Source organism: Haliotis rubra, unplaced genomic scaffold (assembly GCF_003918875.1).
Source record: "Haliotis rubra isolate DU_JTF1 unplaced genomic scaffold, ASM391887v1 Scf192, whole genome shotgun sequence".
Classification (NCBI taxonomy): Eukaryota; Metazoa; Mollusca; class Gastropoda; order Lepetellida; family Haliotidae; genus Haliotis; species Haliotis rubra.
Genome location: NW_025765914.1, coordinates 1,178,170 through 1,198,250, shown reverse-complemented (window position 1 = coordinate 1,198,250; position 20,081 = coordinate 1,178,170). Strand labels below are relative to the sequence as shown.

The 20,081-nt window shown below is 38.2% G+C and overlaps 1 protein-coding gene across 1 annotated transcript in view; it reads right to left on the bottom strand.

The window, feature by feature from the left end:
- LOC124274593 (hexokinase-4-like) overlaps window positions 1–8,691 on the bottom strand; it is a 45,554-nt gene extending 36,863 nt beyond the window's left edge. The window contains 1 exon segment of the mRNA XM_046709958.1: window positions 8,174–8,691. Within this exon segment, the coding sequence (XP_046565914.1) occupies window positions 8,174–8,380 (207 nt within the window). The 5' untranslated portion in view covers window positions 8,381–8,691.
- Window positions 8,692–20,081: the final 11,390 nt, after the last annotated feature.

Genomic DNA, 20,081 nt, shown 5'->3' with positions numbered 1-20,081 from the left:
AACCAAGTTTTGAGTTAATAAATATTGTTAGATAAGATATTATGCTTTTAAAATTTGGACATTCAAAATACATGAAGAAATAAGAAACATACTTTCTGAAGTTTAATTTGATGTTTCATTTTTTATAAATATCGATCAGTCTCCTGAGCCAATCAATAAATGCTGACGCAAGCGAGATCGTTTGATTGACCGATTTTCCCTTCTTGTTTTACAGAATTTTTACATGAAAACATCTGTCAGTAGGTGACATAAGAAAAAAAGCATTTCAATTTGGTTTTTCTCTTTCTCCTACACTACAGGTGGGCTTTTGTATGAAAAACAGGTATAAAATTGGAGAGGAGCCAACACAGCTGTTGCCTTAAACAAACCCAATTTGACAAATCGAGCGGGAATGCTGGTTTGCACCTACACATCCTAGCAATTCATGGAACAACAACAAACTATATTCTAGACGCCCATGCTAAATTATGTCAACTTCTATGTTACTGTTTTACAACATCCCTAAGCTAAAACATAAAAAGTCTGACCTGATGTGATACTTAGTGAATCAAAATATCACCACACATTCAGACTGATCTCTAACTCAAAACACATGTAATAAATATTACAAAAGAAAGTGGCACACGTGACACACACAACAATGGATGAATATTGTCTGGGGAGCTGTCTCTCTAAAGTTTTTAACACGTAACATTTGGGATCATGATATCTTAGTAAGGCCTAATAAAAAAAATGTTGTGGTTCTGTTTACACCTCTTTAAAATTTAAGGTAGGCACTAGGTAGGTAGGTAAGATTTTTTTTTTCACATTTTAAAAAAAAGTAAAGTATGAACTAATAACACATTTATCAATGTGTAATTGTTTATTCAATGAAGCTAGCAGCCATCGTGTCAACTTTCTCTATCAGAATGACCGATGTCTGTCAGTGCCGGGAAAAAACAATCTGAAAGCTTATTTTATTCATACCGCTTATAAAAAATAGGGTCGGCACCAGAATTCAAGGGTCAGTCGGGTCATCGGAACCACAACAGTTTTTTTAGGCCTAAAGTACCGATTCAAGCAGCTTCCATGTGTCTGAGTCGGTTAGATGTCTGACTTTGTGTGCTGGCGATTAGGTGCCTGACTTTCGAAGTTTGGATGCGAATCATGGATGGGACTCAGCCTAACAAAAGTACTAGAATTTGTACTTTAATATGAAAGGGTAATCTCAAATAAAATATGTTACATTTGACCACTTTCTAAATGGCATTCACACATTGTACCTATGTGAATAATCAAACACTGGTCTTCAGCAAGACGAGCGATTACCTTGACCACTAGGCTACCCCACCACCCCACAAATGAAATAAGTAATTACTAATTCAATTTTGTTTACGGGACAGAAATGCTCTGGCTATGAAAATAGATCAGTAGTTAATGTTAATACAATTCAAACAAACATATTTTTCAAAATTTGTAACTTGTAAGCAATATAATTAAGAGTCTCCTGGTTAATATTTATCTCCCCTTTCCCATTGGGCACATTCTCTTCCCACAGAGGTTACTTGTCATATCTTCCTACGAACCTCTGTTCTAATACAGCCCTTTTATGGTGCCAGAGTTCCGGATTCATGATTGGTTGCAATCAGATTTAGTTGTGCAATCAGCGACGTTGTTTCAAAAGTGATCATTCACAAGGCCTTGGTAATTTTCGTATGCCTCGGGAAAACTAGAACCTCTTCCCGTGCGTGATGCCCAAACATTTCTTCTAGACAAAACTCAGTCATGTAATGGCGGATCAATAGCGCCCTCGTTGACAATGGACAAGCTAGCCGTTGACAATGGACAAGCTAGCCATTAAATGTCTTATGTGTCACATCAACACAAGTCCCGGCAGAGGAGGGATATTTGTGGCCCCATATTTGCTTGCATTAGTAAGTTGGATCTAAGTCGATGTAACACGTGTTCTGATTGGATAGAAAGAAGGGAGATAATTCGTATTGCGGTATTTTGCCCCTAGGGGATTTTGTGAGGACTGGGAAATATGCATTAAAACTGCATTAAACAGAAGTTCGTAGGAAGATATGACAAGAAATCTCTGTGGGAAGACAATGCACTGGGCAAGGCCACAAAACATATTCAATCAACGATAGCCCTAAATATATTTACCTGTGAAGCTCTTCACAACAACCCGTGCCTGTCGTAACAGTGAGTGAGTGAGTTTAGTTTTACGCCGCTTTTAGCAATATTCCAGCATTATCACGGTGGGGTACACCAGAAATGGGCTTCACACATTGTACCCATGTGGGGAATCAAACCCTGGTCTTCGGTATGACAAGCGAACGCTTTCATCACTAGGCTATCCCACCGCCCCTCGTAAAAGGTGACTAACGGGATCGGGTGGTCAGGGTCGCTGACTTGGTTAACACATGTCATCATATCCCAGTTGCATAGATTGATGCTCATGCTGTTGATCACTGGATTGTCTGGTCCAGATTCCATTAATTACTGACCGCTTCCATATAGCTGGAATATTGCTGAGTTTGGCGTTAAACAAACAACCAACCTAAATATATTATTGATAACCAAAGTAATAAACTATCTATCAAGCTAGGCCATTTCATTAAGCAAACACTGTCAAACACATTTGAAACTATTCAGTATGACATGACCCCTCAGCCCTATACTGACACATTACATTCCATAGCACCCAACAACTTCAGTAATGCAGGGGAACAGACATGTTTTGGGAACACCAGGGAAAGTAGGGCACTTTGAAGAACACGTCACCACACACAGTTTATTGTTTCAACAACAGGTGGCAGCACCAGACCACACAGAATATCAGACCAGCCTCATCAGAACCATCAGCTGTCACCAACAAAGTACATGTATGTCCTCAATTGTCAATACATTCCCAACTGCATCCTAGAATTTATTACTAGGTCAATATAGGATATAATACTCATGGAAATAAATAATGGAACACATAAATACTGAATTGCAATGGTTTCTGCTTGGTCAATATTCACCATATATATCATTAATACTGATGGGGAATAAAAGGAACGAAGAAATATTGATGGTTAACTATAATTGTTACATTCAATATTTTTCCAAAAGTGCCCTGTAATGTTTTCAAGTTGGTCAATATACATTATATATACCAAGGGATACACCCGAACCGGCCCCTGGATATTTAACCCAAACCGTCCCCGCACCCGAACCGGCCCCTGGGTTAATGAACGATAATCAGACAGACAATTAATGAAGATTTCAGTTAATTTATTATATAGATACAGACAATTAATTTATTATATATATATACAGACATGAAGATTTCAATTAATATATTATATAGATACAGACAATTAATTTATTATATATATATATACAGACATGAAGATTTCAATTAATTTTTTATATAGATACAGACATGAAGATTTCAATTAATTTATTATATCGATACAGACAATTAATTTATTATATATATATACAGACATGAAGATTTCAATTAATTTTTTTATATAGACACAGACATGAAGATTTCCTTTTTCTTTTTGCAACCCTAAAGCTACTTCTTAGTTATGAGGGATCTTATTAGAATAAGGGTCTAATACAGCCCCTTTATGGTGCCAGAGTTCCGATTCATGATTGGTTGCAATCAGATTTAGTTGTGCAATCAGCTTACGTTGTTTCAAAAGTGATCATTCACAAGGCCTTGGTAATTTTCAGATGCCTCGAAAACTAGAACTCTCTTCCCCGCGGCGTGATGCCCAAACATTTCTTCTAGACAAAACTCCAGTCATGTAATGGCGGATCAATAGCTCCTCGCTGACAATGGTCAAGCTAGCCGCTGACAATGGACAAGCTAGCCATTAAATGGTCTTATGTGTCACATCAACACAAGTCCCCCTGGCAGAGGAGGGATATTTGTGGCCCCATATTTTCTTGCATTAGTAAGTTGGATCTAAGTCGATGTAACACGTGTTCTGATTGGATAGAAAGAAGGAGATAATTCGTGATTATGTATTTTGCCCCTAGGGATTTTGTAAGAACTGGGAAATATGGCCGCATTAAACAGAGGTTCGAGAGGAAGATATGACAAGAAATCTCTGTGGGAAGACAATGCACTGGGCAAGGCCACAAAACATATTCAATCAACGATAGCCCTAAATATACTTACCTGTGAAGCTCTTCACAACAACCCGTGCCTGTCGTAACAGTGAGTGAGTGAGTTTAGTTTTACGCCGCTTTTAGCAATATTCCAGCATTATCACGGGGGGTACACCAGAAATGGGCTTCACACATTGTACCCATGGGGAATCAAACCCTGGTCTGGCATGACAAGCTTAACGCTTTCATCACTAGGCTATCCCAATCCTCGTAAAAGGTGACTAACGGGATCGGGTGGTCAGGGTCGCTGACTTGGTTAACACATGTCATCATATCCCAGTTAGTAGATTGATGCTCATGCTGTTGATCACTATATTGTCTGGTCCAGATTCCATTATTTACTGACCGCCATATAGCTGGAATATTGCTGAGAGTGTGGCGTTAAACAAACAACCAACCTAAATATATTATTGATAACCAAAGTAATAAACTATCTATCAAGCTAGGCCATTTCATTAAGCAAACACTGTCAAACACATTTGAAACTATTCAGTATGACATGACCCCTCAGCCCTATACTGACACATTACATTCCATAGCACCCAACAACTTCAGTAATGCAGGGGAACAGACATGTTTTGGGAACACCAGGGAAAGTAGGGCACTTTGAAGAACACGTCACCACACACAGTTTATTGTTTCAACAACAGGTGGCAGCACCAGACCACACAGAATATCAGACCAGCCTCATCAGAACCATCAGCTGTCACCAACAAAGTACATGTATGTCCTCAATTGTCAATACATTCCCAACTGCATCCTAGAATTTATTACTAGGTCAATATAGGATATAATACTCATGGAAATAAATAGTGGAACACATAAATACTGAATTGCAATGGTTTCTGCTTGGTCAATATTCACCATATATACCATTAATACTGATGGGGAATAAAAGGAACGAAGAAATATTGATGGTTAACTATAATTGTTACATTCAATATTTTTCCAAAAGTGCCCTGTAATGTTTTCAAGTTGGTCAATATACATTATATATACCAATATACTGATGAGGATAAATTACGGAACACATAAAAATACTGAGAGTTATTGGTAGTTGTGTTCATTACCTTTCCCACAATTACCTTGGTCGATAATTTGGTTTTTAACGTATCACTCAGCAAGATTCCAGCTATTTGGTGGGAGCATGTAAATTGTCATATTTGGACCAAACAAGTGAATTATTGATATAAAGAGCAAAAATCTATGCTGTCAGGACATGATAACACGCAATCAACAAAGTCACACGCCTTACTGACAGCCAGACAGGTGCTCTAACCACATGAACATAAGGGGTAGGGGTAGTTACAATACTGAAGTATTTCATCCACATTACAAAAATAACATCTCAACAGAAATAAAAATCTGAATTAATAATATAAAAAATATAAAAAAGTAAAACCCAAACAAAGCCTAGAACATACCTCGATCAGATTTTATTTTTTGTTTGTTTAATGCCTCAGCAATAGTCCAGTTATGTGACGGCGATCTGTAAATAATCAAGTTTGGACCAGACAATCCAGTGGTCAACATCATAAACATGGATCTACACAACTGGTATATGATGACATGTGTCAACGAAGTCAGTGAACCTGACCTCCCGATCCCGTTAGTCGCCTGTTACGACAAGCCGGATCTTCACAAGTACCTTGATCTGAGACATTCTTTCCCAATCATTCTTGACATGAGTTGAACTCCTTCGTTAATACATTCTCCACAGTCTTGGAGACCGGTAAACAGGTCTTGTATACATCTCCCCAGTTATAATACTAGGTTATCATTCAACAATTATATTATAAACAGTCATAAGCATCATAATTTAAAAGGGAAAATTTCAAAAGTTGCAGGTTGAATAAGGAAAAATACTTCATGAAGTTTAGCGGCATACCTATTGGAGTGTTCTAACAATTTTATCAATCTTATCAGCTTTTACTTATTTATGAACAAATATGAACACAAACAAAATGACATAATGAAAATTTCAAGATATGGCCCATGGGATTTACTGTGATCACAGGACCTGCCAACTAAAAGCCTTCTCCATATCTGGATCTATGTGGTGTCTTTCAAACATGCTATGGGTGTTTTCAAGCAGAACACCATTACAGGCAGATTCTATTTGGAAGAGGATAGGGGCACAGGGTTCATTCTCCACTCACATATGACGATCAGTTTGATGTAGTGATAAGCACTGCTGTGTGGTTACATTGTCATAAACATATCTAAGTGGATATAGTTTGGTGGAGCTGACAAAACGTATAATCTAAATGATGTAAAAATCAGGGCATGGCTCATTTTAAACATCTAAAAATGGATTACAGGTGTATACAAGTATGTAAAGAAAATGGACATTTAACATTGTCACAAATTTAGGAATATGTCCAACACTGGTAAAGAAGAAGAGTAAGTTAATATGTTAATCCACCACTGGTAAAGAACACAAGGTCAGACATGTCACATTTTGTAAGCTTTCAGGTCACAATGACACATGGTCAGACAACTCACATTTTGTAACCATCAGGTCACAATGACACATGGTCAGACAGGTCACAATGACACATGGTCAGACAGGTCACAATGACACATTGTCAGACAGGTCACAATGACACATGGTCAGACAGGTCACACTTTGTAACCATCATGGCACAATGACACATGGTCAGACAGCTCACAATGGTGCATGGTCGGACAGGACACTTTGTAACCACTGGGTCACAATGACACATGATCAGACAGGTCACATTTTGTAAGCTTTAGGGCACAATGACACACGGTCAGACAGGACACACTTTGTAACCATCAGGTCACAATGACACATGATCAGACAAGCTGGGAGGAAACCAGGATTGGACCTACAGGTTTGTGGCATGCATAAAGTGAGAGAGTTTAGTTTTACGCTGCATTCAGCCATTGAGCCAATATTCCAGCTATATGGCGGTGGTCTATAAATAAACAAGTCTGGACCAGACAATCCAGTGATCAACATCATGAGCACCGTTCTACACATTTGGGATACAATGACATGTGTCAACCAAGTCAGCGAGGCTGACTACCCGATCTCGTTAGTCGCCTCTTACGGCAAGCATGGGTTGCTGAAGGCCAATTCTAACCCTGATCTTCACAGGTACTGAGGTAGGCATGCCTAAAGGCCTCTGACAACTGGGCCACCTGCATTGTTATATAAGTTCTGCAGTGACAAAATCACTATAGATGAAACAGAACCTGATCAATATTCTCACCATCTGTTAACAATATGTTGTTAAACATTGTGTTCTGTTTTGTTTGTTGTTTAATGTCCCACTCAGCAATTTTCCAGCTATATGGCGGCAGTCAGTAAATAATGGGAGTCTGGGCCAGACAATCCTATGATCAACATTATGAACATCGATCTAAACAACTGGGATCTGACGACAAGTATCAACTACAAATCAGCAAATCTGACCACTTGATCCTCTTAGTCATACAACAAACATGGATTGCTGAAGACCAGTTATAACCTGTATCTTAACAGGTGTTTTTGTTTTTTTAGATATTTGTGTTTTTCAATATTTGCTTGACTGACTACTCACTAACAGTGTTGTGGTTGTTTCTCCAGCCGTTGTACCGATGAAGGTTGCAATACAACTCATATCAAAAGCCAGTTCTCTTGTAACATATCTAGACGATAACATTTGAGACAAATGATACCCATATGTTCTATTGTTCATTTCCACAATCACTATGACAACAGTCTGTAAATATTTGAGTTTGGATCCCATCCCATGACACCTGGGTCCCGTTCCACAAAGCAACAGCAGAGCTATAACAGTTTTAAGTCTATGTTAAACTATTGGAGTTAAGCTCACCTGAACACTACGGTCGCTTCGTGGAACGGAACAAAGATACTTATTTTAACTCGGCCATTATGAACCATGTACATGAAGTCCCAGAAATATATATAGTCCTCTGGATCAGTCTACACAAAATATTATTACTGCAAGTCCCCTCTCAACCCAAATTCTGGAAACCGTCATCCTACCTTCTCATCATGAGTCTGAGGCATTAGTGCAAGGATCGGCCAGAAGAGACAGGCCAAGAACTCCACCAGCTGCACTAGGACTGCAAACAGCGGCTCCGGGACAACTCGGGCCACATACTGGACACTCACGCTGACCGCTGGCTTCACCAACCCATCCAAGACAAGCCTTGTCTTCGACAGATGTTTCCGTGGAGAGAGAGTCACCATGACTGAAACCTTTTAACACCAGCTACAAAATGGGCACCAGTTATGCAAGGCAGACGTCAGTTCATATGCAGCTGTCACAGGTGTTCCAAACACGATGACAAATCTCATGGACCAGTCAAAGAAGGTTACAGTGATCAATAAAGCTGCCGATCCATAAAAGTAACATAAACAAAAGTCTTATTTCAATTTACAACCAGTTCGTGAGCAGTGGTCAAACTGAAAAAATACAAAATACAGAAGAAACTGCAGGCTGTCAAGTTAACACCTCGAGGGCCTGAGGCAGATGAGTCGGGATGTGGAGTACAGGGGTATGGTTTAGGTACAATGTATAGCCTCTACACCAACAGGAAGGCAGGGACACTACCATGTGACAAGGGAGGATTAATGTTCATTCTCTATGACATCCCCTGTCAGCTAACACAGAGTGAGCCTGTTCTTAACTAGACAAGCAGAACACAAAATATCGATGGCTATTTTGAATCATATGTCAAAAACAAGTTGTGATATGGGACAAGATCATCTGAAGGGCAAGCTAGTCAAGCGACAAATAGAACTATCCTAGATATTTAGTCTTGTGTACTCCTAACAGTATATATTCAGTACATTAATCATATTAATGTGTGTCAAACAAAACTATTGACAACATATTGACAGCTGTTTATCAAAAATACAGCCACAGGTTTGTTTACATTCAGATCATTGATAATAGACACCTTATACTCTTCTAATAAGCCACTTGAGTGAGTGAGTGAGTGAGTGAGTGAGTGAGTGAGTGCAAGCATGTGAGTGAGTGAGTGAGTGAGTGAGTGAGTGCAAGCATACATTCACTGCATTCCCTAATAATATTCCAACTATATGGCTTTGGTCTAGACTGACTGACTGTCTGAGTTTGGTTTTACCGCTTTAAGCAATATTCCAGCAACATCAAAATGGAGGACACAAGAAATGGGCTTTGGTCTAGAAATAATCTTATAAATAATCCCATGTAAATGATATCATGAGCATCAATCTAAGTAAATGGGATAAGAAAACATGCATCAACCAAAATCAACAAGCCTGACTTGAAAACTTCCCTTAAATATTTTGGTTAGACTAAGGGCTGAAATATATTGTGGACCGAATAACTATTAATCATGAGTCACAAAAGTCGATGGTAAAGAAATTATGCATACTAGTAACTTTGTTTTATCTTTTAAAACTTGGGAATATACTCTGTAAAATATATCTGTACATGACTGATGATAAACGTAATAGTAAGTGTCAGTGAACATGGAGAGGTGAAATACATCATGTTCAAGATGCTCATAGTGTTGGTGGTAGTCATGTATGTGTGCATGGCTGATTGTAAGGGTCTGAACTAATGCCAGTTTTTTTAGTCAACCCATCAGATACCTTGCTGCACTTTAACACAGATTCAGCATAATGACGCTGAGTCGACCACTGCTTGTACTGTAGTCTGTCTCTCAGTGGCTGAACATCATTATTTTCCCTACTGCCTTAGCCCTCCCTGCAATGTTAATGTGTAAAGCACTAAATGAAGCAAGTCTAGATTTCTTCAGGCTATGAATCTCCCATCTCACTGGGGCTCCTAGACTAACAACTAGTCTCTGAAATGAACATATTTTACTGAAAAAAAGTTCATAGTAAAAAAAATAAAATATAATGAAAAGGAGCCCTGAGACTTTCTTCATTTTCAGAAGCTGAGGAAATCTAGACTTGCCACATTTTCTAGACTTGGGTAGGCTTTCTTGGATATATTTGCTTCAGGGTCTGTACGACAGACTATGGGGCTCCTTCTCAATCTACATGTGATTTCTGTTACTATCAAAATTATATATTAAGCATAGACTAGACCTTAACATTAGTCTACTTGTATTGTTGCGTTAATTCCAGTCGCCCAATCCCAAAACATACAGATAAGGACAAACAATGGATGAACAACTTCTTTATTAGTTTTCATCCATAAAGTTTGTCCTTATCTGATTCATCAACTTCTAAATATGCCGCTCAAAGATGTTACCTCAACATACACCCCTCCACTTGACAAGTATGTAAATCATATGACCTATGCAAATCATATGCTATGTTTCACCCACTGGACGCAAGGGCTGCACTGACTCCACTGTGAGGTGAACATGATACATATCATGAATAGGGGGTAACGAATGTGATTATTGATTAATGAATACAACAGCAAAGTAGTATTTGGTGTATTATTCAATGGAGTGAAGGAACAGGGGAGATAACCCTATATATACTTGTTGAATCATATGACGGCCATATGGAAAGTTACCTCTCTTGCTTTTATTCACCCACTACGTCAGAAGCGTTTTTCATGAAATAATTTTATGAAAATTCTAACAACGATGGCAGGTAAGATAAATAACCTTCAACAGTTTAAAGGTAAAATTAGGCAATATGATATTTCAGTTTAATTTCTGCATATTCTTGTTCCTTCACTCAACTGAACTGGAAGCTGGCAGGGGTAATGGAGGTGAAGAACGATGTGATATGCCACGAGTGGCGCTTAAAATGTTGAATAAAATATATTTTATGTGAGTAATTATTCAATATGAGGTTCGAAATCTGAGAGCACAACCCTGTGAGGAAATGGGTGTCTACCTTTGATGGTGGCGATATTTTGTTTTCACATTAAAAATATTTTTCGAACCAAAGCGAGGGCAGTATGTTGCCAACCTTTGCTCACTGTGCTCGCAAATAGGAAGACTGATCATTTATTTCTCTGTTGTGCAACTTTATTTGAGCTACAGTTTGCCGGTGGTTGCTGTTATACCATACTTTCAGGCTCCCCATCCCTATTGTGTTTGGCTGTATGCCAATGGTTTACAGATAAATAAAATGATATAGAGACTTAATGTGGAATGGAAGTATTGCAACAAATTTTGGTAAACATAATGATAAAGGTAATACTAATAGCGTAACATGATTTTCATGGTCAGTGTTGTTTGCTTCAACAGAATTCACTTCAATGCAGCAACTCTGCATGACAAAATATATTGCAGAATCTGAATCATATCGTGATATTTGTATCGCTAGATACTTGACTGATATATACCAGTTTACCGGTAATATTGCACCGCCCCAGCAAATATACGAGTGAATCGTAACAGCCTTACTGGATACATAGAATACAGATTTGGCTGGTAGATTCTACCATATACTGACATTTTGGCTGGTATATATTGTCCGTGAAAGTAAAACCTCTGCTAATCTGATTGCATTTTGAAACAGTTTCATGAAGTTTCCTCCCCAAGCTAGATCCAGATCCTACTTATAGGTAATCGTTTACCAAATATCAATCACTTCTCGATAAATACTGGACCAATAACTTTTCAAAAGACAACAACATATTTCACACCACCAGCTGTGGGGTGACTTATTTATGCATGGACTAGTTCATGGAAATTTGAGATAAAAATCATGTGCTTTTCCATCTTTGGCAGTTGCAGTAAGGACTTATTTGAAGGACCTTTGATTTACAGTGCAGAGTTATGTCCCTTTGATCTGCATCATATCCAGCTTGATATCCACCAGCTGACATACTGTTAAAATGGTGTCAACCAAACTCATTGTCATGTCTCTCATTTGTTTCTTTTTAAAACCTGTTGTGAGACTAAGAAGGTCCCCAGACCATCCCAAATTCTGTATATTTCTTAGCAACACTCCTCACATGTCTGTCATACTTCTGTTAACAATGGTGTAACTCTCAACCAGCTGCACCCATGAACACCTGAAGGTGGGTCTGATGGCGAGACCAAGATCAGACATACACATGTACTTCACGTTAAAAAGATTTTGGTCATCTGAATTTGGTCTAATGGACCAACGCATTTTTCATTGAAATTGCTAACAATATATTCATTAATACATATATACAATCATCTGGATTACGTAACATGATCATACGAACTGTATGTAACAATTGACCTTTACTGCTTACTGACAACTGCTAAGCTTCCGACACAAATTGGTCAGTAGAAATAGAACATTCAATGAAATGTGACGTTGCAAATATGGAAGGTTTGCAGTTATCGTCACTTTGATAAAAATAGCAATAAAAGCATAAACTCTGTTAAATGTACACAATACTGTAAACAATGACCACAGTGAGTGAGTGAAGTTTTATGCCGCACTCAGCAATATTCCAGCTATATGGCGACAGTCTGTAAATAATTGAGTCTGGACCAGACAATCCAGTGAAACAACAGCATCAGCATCGATCTGCGCAATTGGGAACCGATGACAACAATGACCACATGGTGTAAGGTGGTGAGTTTTGGTTTGAGGAGGCGTGAGGCGAGGTAAGGGTGAGGAGGTGAGGTGACGTGAGATATGAGATGGGTGAGGGTGAGGTGAGGTGAAATCTGGTTTAACCTCCAGACTATGAGCAATTAGGAACAGATGTTCATGTATGTGTGTGTGTATGGCTACTAATCAGGACTAATGCTAATCCACTGAGATACATGTCACAGTTTAACCTTGAAAACCCCTTTGGATACAGCATACTGAATCTGAGTCAATCAGTCTTTGTTTTAACCCCTTAATGACAACCACAAGGCAGGGCAACAAGCATCAGCTTTTAAATTCTGTCAGCACTGACCGCTGACTTTCCACCTGCTGGGCACACACGCTATCCACCAGACAACATGGATGATGACTCAAGTCACAAGCAGTTTTCAAAATTAAAGAGGTCATTGGGTATTTGAATCAAGGGACCCACCCTTATCTTATAGAGAAGAATTTCTCATCAACCTTCACAACTCAGGTGGGGTGACCTCATTCGTCTAAAACTGACACACAGTTTCCGTCATAACACTGACCTAGACCAAGCATCTTTTTATATGGCTCCAACATAAACATGCTACCAGACGTGCCACATTGACAGACATGAGAGGAAAGGATTTGACAGGATTACCCTAAAGTCACGTGAATCTTGCACAAACATTTGACAGGTTGCAGATATGCTGCTTAAAAAATAACAACAAAGAATGTCCAAACAAACTGCTGAAATCTTTGCAGAATAACTTCAAAGCCCTGACCGAATTTGTCATCACGACCTCTGGGGACTCTTGAGATCTTATTTGACTTTGAAATGTGTGATTTTTTAAAGATGAATTCTTATCGGGATAATATTCAAGCACTGAAATCTTGAGTATACATGGAAAACTGAAAACTAACAGAACAAAGAGATCTGCAAAGATCTGCAAAGGTTGACAACATATTTCAGAAATCTTAAATTAATTAACAAAATGCCTTTCTATGATAATACCTGTCACAATCAAACATATATCTAGTTTTTTATACCAATGTCTGACAAAGAGTTTACAAGTTTAAAGATGAAGTAAAACATAACAGTATGATTTGCCATTGTATCTGTAAACAGAGATGTACCTCGCTCTGATATACAACAGTCATGTGACGGGTTTGTCAAACTATGTAGCTTCTATGACACTGCAAAATGTAGTGTGTACACAGTTGATGCAACGGAGACATGTGGTTTACACATGTAAACATCTCAAAGGTAAAAGGAACCGCTTTATATGAATAGTTCAATGAGTGAGTTAATCAGGAAGAAAATATAATAAACAGATTTCAATCAAATGACAGCTTGCCAGCATGACATGGACAAAGATCAGCTGATTACACGGTGTTTCATATGTAACTTGCGTTCAATGTCAGAACTTATCTCTGATACTATTGCCAAATCAGATGGAGAACATATCCACTGAATATTTACATCAGGAATACAAATATATGTTTTTAATGACACAATATATTTTGGTAAAATATTGGTACAAATCTTTCCACTGGAAGGAGGATATGAATTCATTCCTTTCAACAACATGTTTTCATAACGTCTCACCTGTAGTCTAGAGTGTATAGTTATGTTTTATTATGTGACAACCTAAACCCTAACATTATTAATACCCCACAAATTGTTAACATGCAAGAACACTCTAAAAAGAGATAATTATAGTGTTTATATTATCTTAAACTCAGATAAACTGTCTCAGGTTAGCGGACTCGTGCAAAGTAGCATCCGTACATGAGACAACATTATTCATTTGCAATATTTTCACATACACATTTCAATTGGTCAGTTTCTTATTACTCATTGCTGAAGTTATTTTGATGGACACTGATGCAGCAGAAATCTAGGAAGCCAGGAGACGGATCCAGGATTTATCTACGTCCTGATTTGGCATGAAAGAAGGACTCAGGTTGACATATATAAAATGTCACAGAAATATGTGTCCTTGTGGGATGGGATAAATCCATTGCATCCTTAGACATGCCAGGTGAAATATACAGAAGACAAAAATACACAAATCTGCATTTAATATCTTTGATAAATTACGTACAGTGTACACAAAGAAGTCTCAGGGTCATTTGTTCTTTGTGAAATTTGTTTTCAGTGTCTTTTGATCTGTGGTGTACATATTACACAATACCTGTACACTCAATCTGGAGGGACGAACAGTGATACAGATGACAATTGCAACCATTGCCATTTCTTACAACAAAAATAGACGATTAAGCTCAGAGATGTATTAATTTTAATTAAATGATCATATCATTAAAACTGCAGTTACAAAAGATGTTTAGTGTTAAAGTCTTTCCATAACGTTCTTCAATTTTACCCCGAACCAACAGACCTTCGTGAAACAAAAATTAGTTTCACAGAATACACTATGACCGGTTGCTTCTAAAATTTATGAGGAGCAATCAACAGGAAGCTTTTAGGGACTACAGTGACGACATGTATCGTAGTGTATGAAAAACACATTGGCTTTAAGTTACTTATTCATGATATCTGCAACAAATGTTGTCTGATACAAGTCATATTATCACACCGATTCCAGTCAACAGTCAAAATAAACCCACTTCCGCTGCATGTGCGAGGTCGCAGGGTGCAAGTATTTGTGTGCATCATGAAAACATTGACGTCTCGTGACTGACATTTAGCGAAATTGTGCCAGATATTGATGATAAAGAATAGTTTACTTACAGCGGATTTGTCTACAGGTTCAATAAATGGATTTCTCCTTCGAGATGAACGTCTATCGGCTCGCGACTGAGACATTCTTTTTACCGCCTATGTTTAGTCAAGGTTAGTCGGTCATCGAGGAGATACTACCATTCGGACGACTCCTTTCAATATTGTTTACTCTAATCGCCGTGACCTTCTACAGACCAAGGTCAAAGTCAAATTTTCTTCCAGATTTCTCGAGAAGTACGTGGATGTCGGCACGCCGCTCAGAGTCGCAAGCATATGATTAGCGTATGACTAATTATAAACAAGGGATCATTTTCTGGAAACATGCCAAATACACATATAATTACTGTACGCATGTATGCCTAAACAGTCCAGTGTTATCAAATGCTCATCGTTTCTTTTGTAGATCTAATAGAAGATGGGAGACATCCAATAATTATTCCGATGACACAATGACGATGTTTTCTCGAATAGGTCGAACTATTTATTAAGTGTTAATATCTCAAGAGTGTGAGGTCACAGCAGCAATACTTATATAAAGGTCTATACATATTTACGTCAGTCAAAGATACACCATAGTGACTCAACCTGTCCTGTATAGGGTTGCAGATATTGCATTGAACATGGCATTTATCATCATGATTTAAAGCAAACAGACAGGTGTTTAAATTATTGGTTTAAAGTATTCCATGATGAAAAAAACAACATGTCATTGATGTCATTCCTGAATCGTGTATGTTTTCTGATTATTGTTTCAGAAGACACATTTTTTCTGAAAAAAGCCGTCTATTCTTTAATGCCAACCCGTTGGGAACTAAAGGGTAAAACAACTCGTGAATTACACCATATTGATACTGCGTAGCCAACAATATGCCGTAGGTGGTAACTAGAAATAACTCTTGTGTTATCGTGGGTGTGCACGTGGCTTTACGAAATCAATAAAAAAAACATTTACGTCATATTCAACGGCACATATCTGAACTTTGATCACGAACGATGTCTTTTGGAAGCTGTAGCAGAATCTACTACATGTATATCCAGCCGGAGAGGGATCTAAAATCATTTCAACCTGTAATCCCCTTCCTATCCCTTTCTTTTCGGCCAGACCAGAGACCATATACCGATATATCGGTATATGACATAATGGGTAATTCGGTCAATTTCCTAGGATTGGCCAAAGTGAAATAGATCAGTAGACATTATCACGGATATGCACCCTGAAAGACAAGGATCCTAATCGGACCGGGACAGAAGCGGATCCTTATTGTAACCAATATCAGCCCCTTGGCCCGTGTGACCAAAACATGGTCAATCCTATAGGAAACAAATGAGTGAGTGAGTTTAGTTTTACGCCGCTTTTAGCGATATTCCAGCAATATCAAGGCGGGGCACATCAGATAGGCTCTTCACACATTGTACCCGTGTGGGGAATCGAACCCGGATCTTCGGCGTGACGAGCGGATGCTGGCTACCCCACCGCCAGTTTATAGGAAACAATTAATAAAACCCGACTATATTTTCCTGTAACTGAAAGGTTCATTTATTCACTTCTAAAAATAGCACAAACGTAATGCAACACTAGCAACACTAGTGAATTCGAATAAATCATCACACACTTTCAATTCTAGCAAAGAAATACCCCATGTTTATTAACCTGATTAAAATCTCGCAGCGATTCCATACTTCTCTGAGAGCATTGATGGCTATGTGAGTATGTAATGTAAGGAGCAGCAAATCGCCATACAGAGTTGCGTCCCTTGGGCACATATAACTCAAGATTCGTAGGTTCGAATCTCCGCTCGCCCATACCTGTCTCCATGAAGATCTGGTTTTACTGAGAATGTTTATCAGCAATTTCAATTCAATTTTCACCAATTTTAAATTATCCATAGGTCCGTCAGTGTGAAGACCCATTTATATAGCAGTCAACCTAAATGAACTAACTGGCAATAACCGTGCCACCCACCTGTCTCGCTTTATATGTTTTCTGACACATTCAGCTGTCGGAAGGTTATACGTAACTGCGCGAAATAAGCCCATAGTTCGGCCAGGCACTATCTAGAAAAAAATGTTCTGGCAGATTCTTCTGGTTTGATTGTTATTTAACGCCACAACCATACACATCTAAATGACGGCTATCTATAAATAATGGGGTCAAGACTTCCAGTGACTGATATCATGAGTACCGATCTACACAAACTGGGATGTGATGACATGCATGAACCAAGTCACATTATAAAATATAAATAAGTATTTATATGTGGATGGCTATCAGTGAACGAGTGTTGGACTAGGACGTATTATTTTCAGCAATACAAGCCCCTGTGATTAGTCCAACAAGCACACACACACACACACAAGCACACGCACAAGCACGTTGATGTGCAAATAATGCATTAGTCTCGAACCCGATTTCACACCACCTCAAACAGAATTTATGAAGATGTAACTTGTAACTGGTGATCAGATGTATTATTAATGTGTTATGGGTTGAGAGGCTAAAGCAAATAGTCTGGTACACCATCAATACCAGATCTATGTCCATTGTTGAAAGTGTGTGCGGGGGTGGATAGGGACGTAAAGATATGCTGCTAGGAGAATAGTTTCAGTCGAGGTCAGACTATTGATTGTTCCTTTGATGTCGAATGTCGCACTCAGCTTATTCATGCTCTTGGCAAAATGTAATTATTGTTCGCGTGAAACATACGTGATACTAGGATAGATATAAACTGCTTGCTTCAAATACAAGCTAAAATTTGAGAAAGTCGTTTTGAGAGGATCTGACTCTCCGGGTCAACCAATTATCCTGAGAGTAATCTCCCTTTAAACCTCATCGAATATAATATTATGTGTGCACACTTATATGTAAGTAGTGTGCACACATATATGTAAGTAGGCATATGGATATATATTCCAGTGGAAAGACTGAAAATGCTTGACTGGCGTTTTGCTCGGATTCTGATTTATTATGAGTGGTAGCTGTGAATCTGATGGTTGCCAGATACACTACACCGTTTTGAGCTAACTTTGAAGAAATGTTATAGGACATGCACATCTAACATATGGAAGATCATAAAGCTGTAGGTGAACTGGCTTGGCTACCCACTTCTACCATGTGTTGGATAATGTCAAGGTTGAACAAGACTGGGACAACCTGCTCCCAAATAATGTCATGAGCTGGAGGAATATGTAGACTATGCAATAGAAAGTGTACATGATATGTGAAGCGCCCGACTCACACAAGCTATGGTACACGATAAGGCATGGGGATATTTATTTATTTTAGACGATGGACATATGATGGCATCTTCAGTGATTGTTTTGATGCACAGAAGTGTTTTTCATCTCTAGTGACAGACACAAAATGTATAACAATAAATTTAGAAACAAACTGACAAATATCCTGAAAAACAGTAAGGTTTATTGTTTTACTGTTAAGTAAGTGAGTGAACTTAGTTTTACTCCGCAATATTCCAGCTGTATGGCGGCGGTCTGTAAATAATCAAGTCTGGACCAGATAATCCAGAGATCAACAGCATGAACATCGATCTACGCAATTGGGATACGATGGCATGTGTCAACCAAGTCAGTGGGCCTGACCACCCGATCCCGTAAAACGTCTCTACGATATAAAACATGGTTTACTGAACACCAATTCTAACCCGGATCTTCACGGGTCTTTTACTGTTACGAGTTTCCAGTGTGTTCCCCTTTCTGCAAAACATATACATTGTATATCACAACATATATAGGCAGAGTGGAGGACATTGTTAGCAATGATAACACTGATACTGCCCGAGGTATGTTTGTATTAATAGCAAATCATTTGGGCACAAACATGGATTTACAACTCATCAAGATAATCTTTGAATATTCAAATCCAGCAGGTTATGAAATGCGGCCGAATTATTAATTTATGAAAAAATAGTATTGTATTGTCTTTTCTATATACCCATATGGACTGTTAGTTTATGCATTCGTTTTTCATCACTGGGGGGTGCAGACCTGAGTCCCTTGGCACGACAGAAACCAGTGATTGTAGTTTTGAATCCCAGTTCGCTCCCAGTGTAAAAGGCAAAGTGTATGCTTTTTTAGTAGATATTTCAAAAACTAAATTACGGGCTGGTTGAAAACGTAAGGGAATGTCACCAAGTTGTTATGTTTTTTAAAATCGATTATAATGATGTATCAAATACGACAAGTTATTTTAGGAACGTTTGTGATGTGGTTTTGGTCCAGTTTTGTTTTCAATATTTATAAGAATACAACTGACATAACATGACAGCAAAGAAATATGATATGATAAATAATTAAGTTCTAAAATTAAGGAGGTTTACAAATCAATACAAAGGTTGCAATGACAGTAGAAAATTGAGAGGTGGTAAAAATTCAAAGGCAGTATGATTTAAGTGAGTGAGTATGGTTTTACGCCGCTTTTAGCGATATACAGCAAACATGTTTATAATAACGATGTAATGGAATGTTAATTATTCCGTTATGAGCAGCTATGGTAAATTGGAAGAATTCTCTCTAGAAACGAAATATAGTATTTTGGATATCATCTTATAATACGTGTCAAGATATCAAGAATATACCAACATCATTATATGAAACCTATTTCTATAAATGTATTCTGTACGGTCTGAGCTACGTATAGATGTAGCTATGAACTATAAAACTGAA